This window comes from Dermacentor albipictus, chromosome 2, assembly GCF_038994185.2.
Source record: "Dermacentor albipictus isolate Rhodes 1998 colony chromosome 2, USDA_Dalb.pri_finalv2, whole genome shotgun sequence".
Lineage (NCBI taxonomy): Eukaryota > Metazoa > Arthropoda > Arachnida > Ixodida > Ixodidae > Dermacentor > Dermacentor albipictus.
Genome location: NC_091822.1, coordinates 195,013,965 through 195,030,489, shown reverse-complemented (window position 1 = coordinate 195,030,489; position 16,525 = coordinate 195,013,965). Strand labels below are relative to the sequence as shown.

General features: G+C 47.7%; 1 protein-coding gene and 1 long non-coding RNA gene across 2 annotated transcripts in view; one reads left to right on the top strand and one right to left on the bottom strand.

Moving 5' to 3' along the window:
- Window positions 1-16,525, bottom strand: part of LOC135898541 (uncharacterized) — a 23,077-nt gene extending 6,552 nt beyond the window's left edge. Inside the window, exons 1-2 of the long non-coding RNA XR_010563361.1 lie at window positions 16,364-16,525; window positions 11,653-11,709 (exon numbers count right to left, since the gene is read on the bottom strand). This is a non-coding gene — a long non-coding RNA (uncharacterized lncRNA). The remainder of the gene's footprint in view (window positions 1-11,652; window positions 11,710-16,363) is intronic.
- LOC135898539 (solute carrier family 2, facilitated glucose transporter member 1-like) overlaps window positions 3,422-16,525 on the top strand; it is a 102,138-nt gene continuing 89,034 nt past the window's right edge. Inside the window, exon 1 of the mRNA XM_065427548.1 lies at window positions 3,422-3,767. Coding sequence (XP_065283620.1) covers window positions 3,609-3,767 — 159 coding nt within the window. The 5' untranslated portion in view covers window positions 3,422-3,608. The remainder of the gene's footprint in view (window positions 3,768-16,525) is intronic.

Genomic DNA, 16,525 nt, shown 5'->3' with positions numbered 1-16,525 from the left:
TCTTTTTGAACGCCTTGGTGAAGAACCCTGTATCTTTGTACACGTATCCTTGCACTAATTACACAGAGCCGAATTTCCAGCATGTACAGTCTGTTTCACACTTAGGGGAAAACTCGGAGCGCATTGCATCGGCGATGCGGCGAGCGCTGGAGTCAGACGGCGGAAGCAGTTCGCGCAGGCGCAGACGCTCTAGGGGCGGAGTCGTGATCTGCGTCGTCTGCTACGGCGGCGCGCGCTGGCCGCACTGTCGGGAAGAGTACTACGGTCAGAGGCAGTGCGCGTATTCCATTGTTACTGCGCGAACTGAGCCGATATTCCTTATTAAGCGTTGTGCGTCGCCAAACTCTGAGCTTTCATTGGCCACGTTCGAGTTCTACAAACTTCTTTTGACAGCATGCTTCTTTCGTTCTTTCGAAAGGCCGTGGTACTTAGTGCGTGCACGTATCGCATGCAGCGACAAGAAAGGGACACCGAACTGTGTGCGCAACGTGCTCGGTCTTTATTTGACGCGAAAGGAAAACAAAACACTCAATATAATGAATATGCGAGTCGGACACGATGAAACAAACGGAGAAGAATAAAATAATGTTTAGGTTAAGGTATTGAGCTCAAAGTGTTTCTTCTCGACAATAGTTCATTACACAAAACAGGCTCTGCCAGCTGACGAGGAAATGCACGCGTCACTCTCCGAACATCACTTAGTATCTCGTCATGTGTCCAGCGGCAGCGATGACAGCGCTAATTCTGGAGGGCAGTGAGTTGCAAATTGAGTCGCTAAGTCATGTGTTCATTCGCAGCACGTCCCACTGGCTGACGATGGTCGACTTTGGGGTGATTTGGCGCTCTTTAAACTTCTGAAGATAAAAAAGTAAATCACCTTGAAAAGTCAATGAAGCGTCATTTCCTTCCGTCGCTCATTGGTGATAGAAGAACGGTGCGGCTCTCTACAGATACAGGAAGGTTTACAGGATTCAATATTGATCTGAATAAAGCTGACGCTTGTCCGTCTTAATTCAGTCCAGCTTTTTCATCTGACAAGAACGGTGCTAAATCGTTAGCCTTGTTCACATGGCCCGTGTACCGGAGAAAGAACAACTGAAGATTATTGAACTGTGTTCTAGGAACTATACTCAAAAGAAGATATCAGAGATGACAGGACGGTCGCTTAAAACTGTGAATAGGATACTGCAGGCCTACAAGAAAGAAGGGCGCATCAAGGATGCACCTCGCGGACGTCCACCAAGGCAGTGCCCGTCTTGTGTTATGAACTATTGTCGAAAAGAAACACTTTCAGCTCAATGCCTAAACCTAAAGCATTCTTTTATTCTTATCCATTTGTTTCATCGTGTTCGACTCGCATAGTAATGATATTGAGTGTTTTGTTTTCCTTTCGCGTCAAATAAAGACCGAGCACGTTGTGCGCACAGTTCGGTGTCCCTTTCTTGTCGCTGCGTGTTACGGTAACACACACAGCGAAGAAATATACGTACACGCACTAAGTACCACGGCATTTCGAAAGAACGAAAGAAGCATGCCGTCAAAAGAAGTTTGTAGAACTCGAACGTGGCCAATGAAAGCTCAGAGTTTGGCGACGCACAACGCTTAATAAGGAATATCGGCTCAGTTCCCGCAGTAACAGTGGAATACGCGCACTGCCTCAGACCGTAGCACTCTTCACGACAACGCGGCCAGCGCGCGCCGCGGTAGCAGACGACGCAGAACTGTACTCTCTGCTGCTAGTTATTATCGCAGTGAAACGACCCGTGCGTGATCTGATATTGAATAGCCTAGCAATTCTCATCGGCATGACGTACACAGAGAAGCGATGACTCCCATATCGTCGCGCTCTTAGCCCTGTCTCGTTCCGTTCGTTTCACTTGGAGAAGCGAACCATGTGCCAATTATTTCTCAGGAGCTTCGACGGGGTGAGGGTGTGCTGCCGAGTCACCAACGAAACTCATCTAGACGCTTACGCAACAGAGACGAGTCTGACGTCACCCACGCAGCGTTGCACAGAGAAAAGCGTCGCGGGTGTCGATAAATCGAAGAAGGACTTCTCTCAATTTACTTTAGTAAAGAAATAATAATAAAAAACAATAAATTTTGTTTGTATTGGTCAGTCGCGGGTCAATAAAATTTTCCATCCGTATTTTTTACCTAATAGGTATAAAGCTGTCGTGCGTCAATCAAGGCGTGCTAAGTATATAACGAGTTTAGGTCGTGGTGCGTGATAAACTCAATGGTTGCCGAGTGACGCAACATGTGTAGAAGGGTTGTAAGAGTTTCTCAGAAACCTGCTATTTTCAGCGCTTACTGCACGGTGGTTCGCTTACGGTCTGGCCCTTCGGTGAGGCAGTACAAGAACCATCGTATTCGAATCACTTCTGCTTCAGACGTGGCAGCCAAGCCCATTAGCTTGTGATGTGGTTTGTGTTTCTTTGACTCCGTCCCAGTCGCGCTGCGCCTTTTGAATAGCCACGAACCAACTCGCCCAAATCAAAGTTTTACTCCAGCCTGAAGCTCACTGAAATATCTGTAATTGCAGCACGCCACACGCTGGGATGCCGTTCCGGAGCTGCTTCTTCAGCGGCGTGGTCACGTGCAGCGCTTTCAGTAATGACGTAATCAATAGTAATAAATCAATTTCAGTAATAAATCAGTAAATGACGGGGCTTCCTCAGTGAGAATGCCCACGTGCACGTCGCTTCCCGCATGCGTCGTCCTTCCCACGCGACAAATGAGGGCGCGTGTCGTCACTTCGAGAAACGCGAGGGCGCGCTAGACGCAGAGAGAGAGAGACCCCTGCGGAGCTGCGCGCGCGCCGTTGTGGACGACGTGCTGCGCCGTCGCGGGAAGAGCGAGAGGAGGAGGCAACGGGGCCACGAAGGGGTCATTGATTTGGAGGCGTGCTGCAATTCGACTAGACATTGGGTCACCTTGGTAGGGATCGCGCTTTGTAGCTCCAGAACGGAATTGGCGTCAGTTTCCAACCGAACAGAAGAGTTTGCAACAACAGTTACAAGTGAAATCAGCACTCGAATTCAGCGTAACAGAATGAGAAACGCGCGAAGGATGACGCAAGCTGGGACGCTCCGCGGACCGCCGAGCCGCAAAGCTTTGGCGCGTGTGCGCCGCTCGCAAAAGCGCCCCCTGCCGGCTAGCATCGCGGTACGTAGTGTGAAGAGTCTGTTTCGTGTGACATGTCGTACGGCGACCGGCATCACGCGAGAGCCGAACAGTGGACGTCGACAGTTGAGCGCGAGCGCGCTAGGACCGCTGTCACGGCGAGGCGCCCACTAGCGCCGCTGCGAGCGAACTAGCCAGCGTAAACAGAGCCGCGGCTTGGAGCCGCCGGCTGCGGCTCGAGCTCAACCTTTCTCGTGACACACCCCGCGCACACCCCTCGATGCGGCGCCGCTGCGCAGGCGCCAGTGACGACAGCCGTGACGTCCGTCTGCACAGGGGGCCGGGCGCATGCGTGGCGCTCCGTGGAGCTCCGTGTGCGTCGCGGCCCGGTACTTTCCGTCAGGAGAAAACTGCCCACACACAGGGCTCCAAGCACGCTCGCTCGCGCTCGGGGTTTTACGTGCGAGCCGCCGGCTACCGCCATGGAGACCGACCAGCTGAGGCTCAGCGAGATGGCGTACCTACACGTCCCGGACAAGGAGCGCTCCAAGAGCCCGTCTCCGTGCGACTCGCTCGCCTCTTCCGCCACCGACATCTCCACGCTTCCCATCCACGACAGGACTCCGCACCACGACGAACAAGTGAGTGAAACCGTTCTCTCCGCACTCGGTGGGGGTCAAGCCAGAGGTCAGCCGCCGGGGAAAGAGTGAGCCAATGGGGGCTCGGGGGCTCGTCCACGACCCGGCGGGAGATCCGGTGACGGCCGTGGTTCGGCGTCGCTCCCCATGCCCCGGCTTCCCCGCGAAATAATTTTGCGCTCGCTTCCATCGATCCCTCGCTGGCCGGCATGCCGGCCGGTCTGGCGGCCACGTAGCAGCAGCCACGACTTTGCAGCAGGCTACGTATGCGGGAAGGGCCACGTCACTTTGCCATCGCTTTCGAAAGCTTGTGTTAGGTGTCGTGGTCGACGCAGGCAGCCAATGGCTCTCCGCCACACGGCGATCGGGCGAGTGGCGAAGCCTGCTTGGCAGGGCATCTCTCCGATTTTTCGAGTCGGGTGCCGGGACGCCGCTGCGGTGGACCGGCGCTCGGTCCGCCGCAGCGAAGACGCACGCGCTCGGTCCGCCGAGGCTAAATATATAACGGGCCTCGGAAAATACCGGACGCGCTGGGCTTGCGGCAATGACGGGCTCCCCTCACTCGGTGCCCCGGGCCCCTGCAGTGTCGTCGGCACCGGCGCGCACAGACTGCTAGAAGCGCTGCCCTTGCTTTCGTGGAATACGCCCTTGGACGCTGCTGTCGCTTCACCATTCGTTATCATTATTTTATCGCTTGCTGTTCTCGAGCAGCTGTGAAGTGATGAACATGTCACTTTTATCCGTCTCTGTACCGACAGACGTATTTTAATGCAAACGTCGGCAAGCGCGATGAGCGTCCACTAAGAAGCATCGCAGTCACCTTTGTCTCTTAATACCACCACTGCGTCCCGACATAGTGACGATCTTGTGACACTCGGTGCTTGCATTCAATGAAGAAGATAGCGCCATCGCATGAAACCGAAACCTCGTTGACAGCACAAATCTGTCTCGCCGCCAAGACCACGTCAGCCAAGTGACATAATTTTTGGCCTGAGTCCTGCCAGAAGTTTCGCGTTCTCGCACTATAACTCACAATGGTGACCCAAACTAAATATTCCCGCCTAAAAGGAAGCAGTTACAAAAAACTAGGTCAACGGGTCGAACACGGACAACGTTGTCGGAAAAAGCTAATTTGTACTACTCGTACCATAAGTGCGTGCTTTTCATTACTTCTTTTTAAAAAAGTTCACTATACGTACGGGCGGAGTCATTCGCATTCAGAAGAGCTTGGTATGATATTGAAATAGTGTTTTTGTTTCGCGCTAGAGAGGAAGAGAGAAAGGCAGGGATGTTATTCAGTCATTTAAATATTCGAGTGGGAGTATGAAGTAGAGCTGCGTGGGAGGTTCGGTTATAATCACCCGGTTACTGCTTGTACTGAGCGAAATTATGCTTCTCCCAAAATTGTACAGTCGCTTTTCACTTCTTACTCATTATTTTTTTCGAACTTGTTGACTTCTGTAATACTACACATGCGATGTTGATGTGTATCCTCGTAATCGCAAGCGATTTCGCACTGTCAAATATTCGAGCGGCCTGCATGGGAACGGTTATTGTGGTCATCGCCGTACCCTCGCTGAAAACGAAGACAATGTCGTAGACGCTACCAGTATCGCGGCTTATCGCAAGGTAGCGTTCTAATTAATGCTGCAGACTCGTGAACCTGCATTACATTTTGAGCTACATGGTGTAACTTTACATATAGTTAGCCACGTTTTTGAAGGAAGTTTTGATTTAATATATCGCTTGTTTTAGATTAGTCTTTTGGACAACCCACGCCGCTTACTCGGGCTTGTTTTCGGAGAGCCATCTGCATGTCGGCTCGCGTTCATTTGGTTGCAGGGAAACACTCCACCGTTCATAGTTCCTGCAACCCTTTCTTGATGCATCTTCTTTTATATTGAACGGCTGATTACGATTATATAAAAATGAGTTCGAAGCATGAGCGCTGTGTGTTGAGGAAGTGACGGCAGCTAGGCGCCAAGTTGCAGCCCGCAGAGAGCTCTCTGCCGGATGTTTATTTTATTTGCGCATTGCTGCTAGTTTCTGGAAGGCCGTAGTGCGATAGAGTCCGCTGTTTCTGATTCGTAGTGCCACATTACGAGATGAGAGTTACCTGCTAACGCTCTTCCTGCGCAACTTTGCAAATAGGTGCAATGTATGTATGGTTGAGGCGGAATTGCGGTGAATCCTTAAAAACGAACGTAAATTTAGAACGGGTTTTCTTTCCATTGCAATTTACGAGTGCGGCCAAGTTTCGCACTGGCGTTAAGCAAGTCGCTTTTCAGTGGGTGAGAGTGTGATAGAGAGAGAGAGAGAGCGCTGGTGCACAGTCAAGCTATAGCAACCGAACTCTTGCTCATTTTATCGCTCAATGGTTAATCTATACTTACTGTGTGCTGACCAAACATTGGTTCGTCTTTAGTATTGTGAATAATAATCAAGCTTGGAGACTATATATATAAGGATCAGAAGCAGAACTTCGCGGTTATCTTGGGTTTATTATTCCTAACAGTTTCGGTCGGTGTGCTGACCTTCAGGGGCTACAGTATAAATTACGATACCTTTGTGTTCATTTATAGCGATAGCTAAACGTAAAGGAAGGACAGGGAGGCTAACCAGATGTCTCAGGTTGGCTACCCTGCACTGGGGTGAAGGGGTACGAAAGATGAAAGAAAAGAAAGTCTGCGATGTCACTACGTAGTCACTCAGTGTCAGTGTCACATACACAAACGATTGTTCTAAGGTCCGAAAGGAGGCGTCGACGTAGCAGCAGTTGTCGCGAGGAAAATTCCCAGGGCCAGCAGCGCTCATAAATGTAGCTACATCTAGCCGCAGAGTGTCTAAATTGGCAACTCAGTTGCAAGCGCAGCTGTGCGCTTTCTTTTTTTCTGAACGTTGTTTACATTCTGCGAGACAGCCAGCAGTGTGGGCGGTCTCCTCGTGCCAGGGTTTATTTGTGGGCTCCTTCCTTCCTGCAGGCACTGACAGCTTCGACAGGGCGCATCACGGGTTCAGACACTTAATTGTGTGGAGCTTTCTGAAAGGGAACTCAAGACCCAAACTGAGCTGCGTACATGGAAAAGAAAGGAATGATTGCGTGGGTGTAGCACAATTTTCCAGTGATATTATGTTGACATAACTTTAGTGACACTTACTCTAAACACGTAGAAAATGATTTGGTCGTTACAGAACGGGCGATCCACCGGTTAACGATCGCCTTCTAATCTTTCCCTACATTACCAAGATTGTAACTGCACGCCAGAGTTAGATGAATGCGCGATATTGTACAGGAATAATAATGAAGATACGGGTCTTATGGTAGAGGCATGGCATATATATAATGGTAGAAGTGCGTGCTTGAGTCAGCCTTCGATTACTTTACATAAGGAAGAGATTAAGTGCCTTAACAGTTATCTCTCACGTAGACCGGTACATGTACCGACTGACACGTCACATTCCTGAGCTTGCGCAGATGAGTTTTGTGTCTTCTTCCTTTTTTCTCCTCAGTGCTCCCTTCAGTTGATAGCCGGCGTTCGTGTTGTCCACTTCTCTACTCTTGTGTCCTGTCTGCACGCCTCACGTCTTTTTTGCATAATGAATCCTTACCAAATAGCTCAGCTTTCTGTCTTTCGTGGCTCTTGCCTTTTTTTTTTTAAGTGTAGTAGGTGACACCAGGATACTGCACTGCGGCAAACTCGCAGGATTCACTAAGGCCCTATGAGGCACGTAGTATCTGAGCCTTGCTAGCGTAAGTTCGTCAACGTGAACCTGAAGCACGCGAATAACGACCAAGAGCACGAACGTAAGGTGCATAGTGTGCGAGTGACACTTTAATTCCACAGTGAGGTGGGAAGAGCCTTCGGCTTTTTCGGTGCAGTTCCAGCATTTAAGGTTGCGCTGGTTCACTTGTCTGCTCACAGGTGTCGCGCTCCGTGGATTTCCCACGTGCAGGACAGGAGCAGCCCACCCGGCTTCCGAGGCGGGCTTTTTTCGTGAATGAGCTCCGTGCGCACTCGTCGCGGAGCGTGCACGCGTTCCGTGAAGGAGACGACGCGGCCTCGGCGTCATTGGCGCGTGCGTGCGAAGTGGCGGGGCACGGCTGAACGGAGCAAGCGACGAAGGGGCCGGGGGTGACGGGGCGTAGAGAAACGAAACAAGCGACGCACGCCGCGTCGCTCTATAGGCACACGCGAGCCTCTTTAAAAGTACCACGCTGCGTGCCACTTAGAACGCGGTGTGCTTGTTGTCAGCCGCAGTCTAGTGTGAGAACTCTCGTGTTCTACCTTGGTTATCTTGTGACATTAACTGGCACGTACAGGAAGCGATGAGAAGTGGTGCAGTTCCTGCGTACCTCGAATGTTACCTGTCGCACCGCAACGATTGTTGCGTTGACTCACGGGATTGTTTAATTTAGTGCCACGCACAACATTGGGAGTTAATCAACTCAAATCAACGAACCTTTTTTCAAACACTCCACAAGTACAGCTGAAAAAATTTGCGCATGTTTGTTAAAGTTCAAAACTCGTTCTCCAGGTTTATTTTTGTTGGAAATCAGTTTCTAGCATTCCGGCGACTTGCTTTTTTTTTCCAGACCAGCTGAGCTAGAAGGTATCAGTCTACATTTTTTTTTTTGAAAGGTGCATTGTATGATCCAGTCGTTCAAATAGCCTGTATGGCAAGACAGTGAAGTGGCGTGGCTGCCAAAGCAGCCAATTTTTCCAGTAGTTTAATACTTTGAGTGCTGTTGGCACCGTCAAAAGCGACGAAAATTGTTAAGTTTGAATATCGTTTTCGGAAAGCAGGAAATTACAGACAGCATATATAGAATGGTAGCCCGGTTTACATAGTATAGCCCAAAATTATTTGAAGCTTTGGAACTTCAGCATGTCGCCTAAAAAAAAGTGTAAAGTTCAATATTTTTGCAAAAACCTTCGTTTTCAAGGTCAAGGAAGTTGCTTTGATGACCGGTCTAAAAATATATGTGCTACATCATTAGATAGTTCTGCACGTCTGCTATGTGTGTGAGGAGTTGCAAAAAAGGATGTATTATTTTTTAGACACGAAAAATGATTTTTTGATTGTTTGCCAGCACGGGCATTTCTCCGACATGCGCCCAAGCTTGCCGGCCTGGGATGCACACGAGAACGAGAAATGATCCTATGAAGCATGGTCTCGCTGGCTTCATCTGCAATGCAGGTGACAAGAAAATGGTGTTATGGCTTGCGTTTTGTTGCCAAGTGACGCACGCTCTAACGCAATGTGGCGTGTGCTTGGTGTGTGCCAGCTGAGCCATGCGCACAGCCATTGCACGTGGAATACCACGACATGTTAATTTCGTCAGGGAGTCCTGCATAGTTGAATTGTATGTTTCATGTAGTTTATAAATAGTAATCTTTGCACTTAAGTAGCCAGTAAATCAAGAAAGAGCACTGATATCGGTCACGCTAACATTTTAAAAGATATGTCGCACTGCAATGCGACGTACAGGGAGCAGGACACATTGTGCTCTGCTCCCTAGAGACAAAACACTGTCACGGGACGATACAAGTGGAAAACAACTTCGTAGTCGCCACTGAAAGCCTACACGAGCGTGGGCAAAGTCTTCTGGTGTTGCGTGTTACCATAGTTCAACAGCCTGAACATGCTTGGCTATCAATTCATAAGTGCCCTCTTCAGGGAGGTGTGCCCAGACTTGGTTGATGTTCACTTTTCGCATTTATGAAAAAATAAAAATAAATATGAGTCGAGACTGTTACGCTTGATGTCCATTGTCCTCGTATACATAAAAAAAAGCTAGTTACAATCTGTTGAATAGTTTGTTTTATTTAGAATCTCTCCTTCACAGACAGCAAGGCTTCATAGATTTTTGCAGTCTTCATAATCCACGCACGAACATTCCAAATTTATTTGTCGTATTTAAAAATACCTTTTTTGTAACATCGCACATACATAGCAGACATGCAGATCTACCTAATGATGTATCATATGTTTCATACGAGGGCTGTTTTTTTTTCAACCTCCGATCGCTCCATGCAGACGCTACGCGGGCAGCAGAAGGCGGACATGCGCTGTAGTCGACTGCGCAGCTCTCGCACTACACACTCCGCCATTGTTGACATTCAGGCGTCAGTCGGCATTGTGCTACAGCCACGTAAACATGGCTGCCATTATTGTTGCTCCCGCCAAGTGTGAATTGCGAAGTGTTATTCGTTTTCTACAGGCTGAAGGCCATGGTGCTGCAGAAATCCATCGGAGAATGAGTCGAGTGTATGTGGTAAGCTTCATGAGTGATGGTGTTGTGCGTGAATGGTGTCGAAATTTTAAAGATGGACGTAATGATGTGCATGATGAAGGGGGCGAAGGACGCAAATCTGTCGTTTCAGATGACCTGGTTCAACGAGTTGACAGAATGGTTAAAGAAAACCGCAGATTCACCATTACTGCTTTATCTACGGAATTTCCAGAAGTTTCAAGGTCTGTTTTGTACTCTATTGTTACTGAACGGTTACGCTACAAAAAACTTTGTGCACGTTGGGTCCCAAAAATGTTGACGGACGGCCACAAAACTCGACGAATGGCGTCAGTTTTGGAGTTCCTTGAGCGTTATCAGGATGAAGGAGACAACCTTTTGAAATCAATCGTGACTGGGGATGAAACCTGGATTCAATACGACACACCGGAAACAAAACGACAATCACAACAATGGATGCATTCAAATTCACCAAACAAACCAAAGAAATTCAAAAAAACCTTCAACAACAGAAAGACCATGGCTACTGTGTTTTGGGATCAACAAGGTGTGTTGCTTGTGGAGTTTATGGAGCCCGGAACCACAATCACTGCAGCTGTTTATTGTGAAACATTACGACGTTTGCGTAGAGCTATTCAGAACAAACGAAGAGGAAAGCTGACCACTGGAGTTGTTCTGATCCATGACAATGCCCGTCCACACACGGCTGGAGCAACTCAACGGCTTCTCGAACATTTTGGATGGGACATTTTCGATCATCCGCCAAACTGTCCAGACTTAGCACCCTGTGACTTTCATCTTTTTCCTGGACTGAAGACGTGGCTTGGTGGGAAGCGCTTTCAAACCAATGGTGACCTTCAAACCAACGTCAAGGACTACTTGAATTCATTGGCGGCAACTTTTTTTGAAGAGGGTATTGCAAAGCTTGTCCACAGATATGACAAATGCCTCAATCTCTTCGGTGATTATGTCGAAAAGTAAGCGTAACTGTACTAATCTTTTGGTAATAAAATTATTGTTTTAGATGAACTTGTCTTTTATTTATAGCCTATCGGAGGTTGAAAAAAAAACGGCCCTCGTATGTTTCATATGATATCATATATCATATGCCGTGGTTGCTCAGTGGCTGTAGTGTTAGGCTGCTGAGCACGAGGTCGCGGGATCGAATCCTGGCCACGGCGGCCACATTTCGATGGGGGCGAAATGCGAAAACACCCGTGTACTTATATTTAGGTGCACGTTAAAGAACCCCAGGTGGTCAAAATTTCCGGAGTCCCCCACTACGGCGTGCCTCATAATCAGAAAGTGGTTTTGGCACGTAAAACCCCATATATTATTATTAGTTTTTAGGCCGACCACCAGAGCAACTTTCTTGACCTTGAAAACTAAGCTTTTTGCAAATAATATTGGACTTTGCACTATTTCTTTTCTTCAGGTAATATAATGAACCCTCAAAGTTTCAAATATTTTTCGGCTATACTATGTCAACCGGGCTACCATACTATATTTAATTTGTCTTCTGAACTTTCTTATGTCTGAAAAGAATGCTCAAACATTGCAATTTTACTCGCTTTTGCGGGTGCCAGAAGGACACGAAATAATGAAATTTGAAAAATTCGCTATTTCGGTACTCACACTACTTCACTGTCTTGCCATAGCCAGAATCTGAAAGTCTGGATCATACAACATGCCCTTGAAAAAAAAAAAATTATTGGTGCGTTGTAGTTCAGCTGGGCAAAAATAAAAGTGGCAAGAATGCTAGAATTTTTTTGTAAGAAAAATAAACGTGGAGAGTAAGTTTCTAACTTCAACAAATGTATGGATTGTTTTTCAGATATATCTATGACGGTCAAAAAAATAAATAAATGAAGGCTGGTTGATACGGTGTGAAATAACCCCACTGACATCATGGGTTGTACTGTCTATGTCAAAGACTTGAGCTTCGAGCACGATGTTTGAACTTCTGCTTTAATTTGCCATCATCTCAACCAATAGTTCATCTCTCTCGGCCAAAAAGCCGCCCAGAAAACTGCGAGTAAGTGACATCCTTAGTTTAGCGTGACCTAATTTCTCTCCAACATCCCTCGACGGCGATATAAGCTTTGCTGAAGACGACAGCAAAGCACGGGGCAGGCGAGCACGGAGGAAGGAAAAGTATTCTGTGGAGCACGACATGTGATGCCACCTTTTAACTCGGCGGCCTGCATTACTCAATGTCTCATCCAGTGCACGCATTGCCACTTGCAACCCACTTCGTTCTCTACCAGCTGCATGTTACGCAGGTAACGTCCGTCTCTTTACGTAAGCCATCTAAACAGACCTAACTGCGCTACCTGTGGCAGCCGACTTTTAAAAAAAACTTTTCGAAAGGGAATATAAAATAAAATAAAAATATAGGCGGTATATTGTGTTCTCATGGCTATACGCACTTCCTACAGTTGTCCGATATCGCCTTCTCCTCTTATCTGCTCTTTTATAATAATAATAATAATAATAATAATAATAATAATAATAATAATAATAATAATAATAATAATAATAATAATAACGTTTTATGGCTAGAGATGTACCAGCGACTTCCTGCCAGACATCTGTAACAGAAGTTACGTCATCGCTGTCACATATTTCAACCAGTCATGCAAGTATAAAGAAAGAATAAATACACAAGAGATAGATGGAAAAGGTGCGAAAGGCGGGGAGGTTAACTCGAAGCTAAATAACCAGTTTGCTATCCTGCACAGAGGAAAAGGTAAGGGAAGACATTTCATTCACTGTTCGTTCTCACCGCAACGCTCACTTTACTCAGCACGCTAGAATTACCTCTAAACTGATTCCGGAAACAAGCTGTGATTTTGTATACCGTTGCATTTTTCTAGCCCACTAGATATCTGACGAATAACCGGATAGCAATTTTTCTTGATAAAAAATATTTTCAGTATGGTGCTTTCTTTTTACAAGCATATACATTTTTTTCCTCTATGCTTTTTCTTTAACAGGCAAATGTAGGGGAAAGAGACAAAAGGCTGCCCGAAGGCTGCCTGCACATGGCCCCGGTGTTTGGTGCGTAAGAGAGATGGGGCAGAAGTAAACATGTGTGCCATGCTAGGCACAAACAAGATGTATGCGAGCACCAACCATGTGAAGTTATTCAATGCCTTAAATGCTAATGAAACACAAAACAAAAACCATTAACTTGCCAAAGGGACGCCCTTAAAAAGATTACCAAGAATTACTAAACACAGAAACCCGACGGACATATTACGCAATTTTACACAATACACAGCCAGGCAATAATATTTTATGAATTAATAGAAAAAAAAAAGGTTCAGTGGGGATTTAGCGGTAAATGCCAGAGAAATGCGTAACCGTCACGGCGCACCTCTCTGAGGTATCGGAACCACGATGTAGACCGCGTGCACCACATTGTAGTGCTATTCTTCAGGAGCTCACTCGACGCACGCCATGCCTAAATACAGGATACGCTTTTCTTTTTTTTTTTGCTGCAAGAAATTTTTAAAAATTGTCTGTGGCAGATCGCACAATTCTAAGCCTTGAGCTAACTTACTCGATGAGGCGGCCTTTACTTCTACGAGAAATAAAACTGCTACATTGAATAATTAGCATAATTACACTAATCCATTTTTTAACTTTATTACTTAACGGCACACATTTCGATCTACGAATCGTAGCTATTAAGTGTACAAGGCCTACCGACTTGCATGCAACAAATTCTGAGGATGACACTGGTTTTGAGATATGCGCTATCAAACCTGCGGTAAAAATGCGTTGTTTTTCTACTTCTTTAAGGAAAACGCTGTTTTATGCATTGAAGCACGAAAGTAACTGGAACGCCACTGCGTTTCGTAGGACACTTTGAAAATCAATATCTCGAAACTGGTGTGGTACTGATAACTACTTCCGAGTGAATATAACTTGCGAACTCACCGGTCGCATGTTAGGTAGGAACATGATGCATGCCAGTTCCAACAATATGAAGTTAACGCATATACAACGAGCAGTAATATATATATATATATATATTGAGGCGCATTTAAGAAAAGTAACGAAGAGTCACTAAACACAGAAAAACAAGGGACATAGTGCGCAATTGCACACGATACTCAGTACCTTTTTAATATTTGTCGACTTAGCAGGAATAAAAGCTATTAAAAACAGCAACAACGCCGTCTGAAGTGCGACGTATGTGGAGAAACCTTTATTGCGCCTGCAAATCCATGCTCAAAAATGAACGTCTCACTCCGACACCGTATTCTGCAGACGCGTTCTCTCCTTGCCTGGAAGGCTGGAGCCCGTGCTTTACACGAGCATGCTTTATCTATAGCTCCTGTCTGTCTGGAAATGGAACGAGGCCAGGTCAGATGAAACGACGCTCTCATGTCCTTACGCAATGGCGAACTTCTGAGACGACCAATGAATCCCACGGAGCACCGACGTGCTCGTGCCCGCATTGGGCCGCAGCATGTAATCGCGAACTTTGGCTAGACGGGAGGACGAACGCGGAGGCTGAATAAATGCGCATGCTTGCAAGAACAGAAATCGTGGTCGGGTTAGCCTAAGAGTGCGTGGTTGGGCGCCTTACTTGACTGCTAGTCCAAAAAAATTTGTATGGATAGAAAGAGCTAGAGCAGTTCGTGTGCACCTCGCTGGAGCATTTTCTTAAGACTGCTTTTGTGATAGCCGGCATTGTAGTAGCGAAACTTGACACCTTGCCGCAACGACGTTACCTTATTACTTTTTTTCGTATGTGTGAGGGAATAGGGGAAGGAGCAAAGGGACATATGCGGCGAATCTTAGAAACTAAAGTATATGCACAGAACTGTCGGCTCATTTCCTCTGCATTGCGGACGCCGGTTAACACGGTGTGCAGTGGTCCATCTCTGGAGTGAGTACTTGTCGTGACTTTCTTCTCGTTTAGTCGCTCGCATTTATCTGGCTCGTGGCTGAGCTATAGCTACAGAGTTTCGGTTCTGCGAACGTAGAGTAATTGTTGACTTCCACGTACACGGCCGCACGTCACAAGAGCGCGCAGCTGCGCTTCCGCTATGCAGCACACCGGCGACGAGCCGCTGTTCACGACGTCACAGAACGTGCGTACTATTTATCTGTGCTGTCGACATTGCCTTCCGAACGCGTCTATCAGCCTTTCCCTATCACAGGCCAGCTCGACGTCAAACACATTTTATTTTCTCCAAGTTCGGACATCTTGTGTTAATTAAGTACTTCGATGAGCGCGTAATTTGTTCGTTCCCTTCCCAAGACTCTTAAGGCTGCTGTGTTTTCCGCTTCTGTTCGTAACTTCCTTTCCTCGTTCACTTGAAATGACATCTTCCTCTTTCGCTTCTGACTTCCGTTTGCCCGACTGTTCAAGTATAGGAGCGCACTGTTACAAGACTACTTGGTTTCAGTGCACCAGCGCCTATAGGAGTTACGCCACTTTGCTCGAGAATCACTCCCGGTACGACGAATAGCTGTAAATCTTCCACTGAACTTTGCTGCTAAATATAACATTTAAAGAAGAAATATAAACCCGCTTTAGCTGGAGCAATGGCCACGGGAATGTTTTGCCAACACTCCCACCCTTTCCCTGTCCTCCACACGCGCCTCACGCGCCGTCGAAAGACTGGATGGTCTTTCGACGACCGTTTCATTTCCCAGAGACCCGATTCGGCGCCCACCCCGCGAACAGCTGGAGCCCGCCTTGACAGCTACGACGGTGCGAGCGGCGGTCGCCGGCACAGCCAGCACGACGTTCGCTTCTGGCGCCAGCAGCCACCCAGTTGGCTGCTCGCCCCGTCGACAGCTGTGCGCCGAGCCGAGCCCCGTACCCGCAGGTCGAGAGACTGCAGCTGCGGCGGTCTCTCCACCCGATCTTCGTGAAGAAGAGTTGGCGGCCGCCAACTCACGAACCGCACACTGTGAGCTGCCACCGCGATTAGGTTACTGCCATCAACCTCGTAAGTGCCTGGCATCGGTAAGCGCAAAAGCGACCCGAGTTGTTTGACTCGGCGTCCTTTGCGTCTCCTTCAAGATTCGCCACGAGTCACGGCGATGCGAATAGGCCTCGCGGTGACACAGCGGAAGCGTTCAAATGCGTGCCTGGAGAGAAGCTAAGCCCCATCCGAGGAGTCCTTGTAGAACGGGGGGAAAAAAAAAACTACGCAAGTAAATGACTTGCTGCCATGAGAGAGCACTTGAGATCAAAGTACCCACGTGCGGTTGCTGTCGTTCTTGGGACAGATGACGTCATGCTGCTCTAGTCGCTAAGGGGCACGGCCTACGCTATATGAAGCTCTATCCTGCAGGGAACGCCGCGGAGCCGGCTTACCTAGCTTACCAGGTCGTCACGAGCAACCGGACCTCTCTCATGCTTTCTTCCAGTCTCCACAATCACCGCGTGTTATGGGATCGAGCAGCCCCATTCTCGTCATGGAGGAAGGAAGGTTCTCGCACTCGAAACGTTTTCCACGGATGAAGGCAGCTGAGCGAC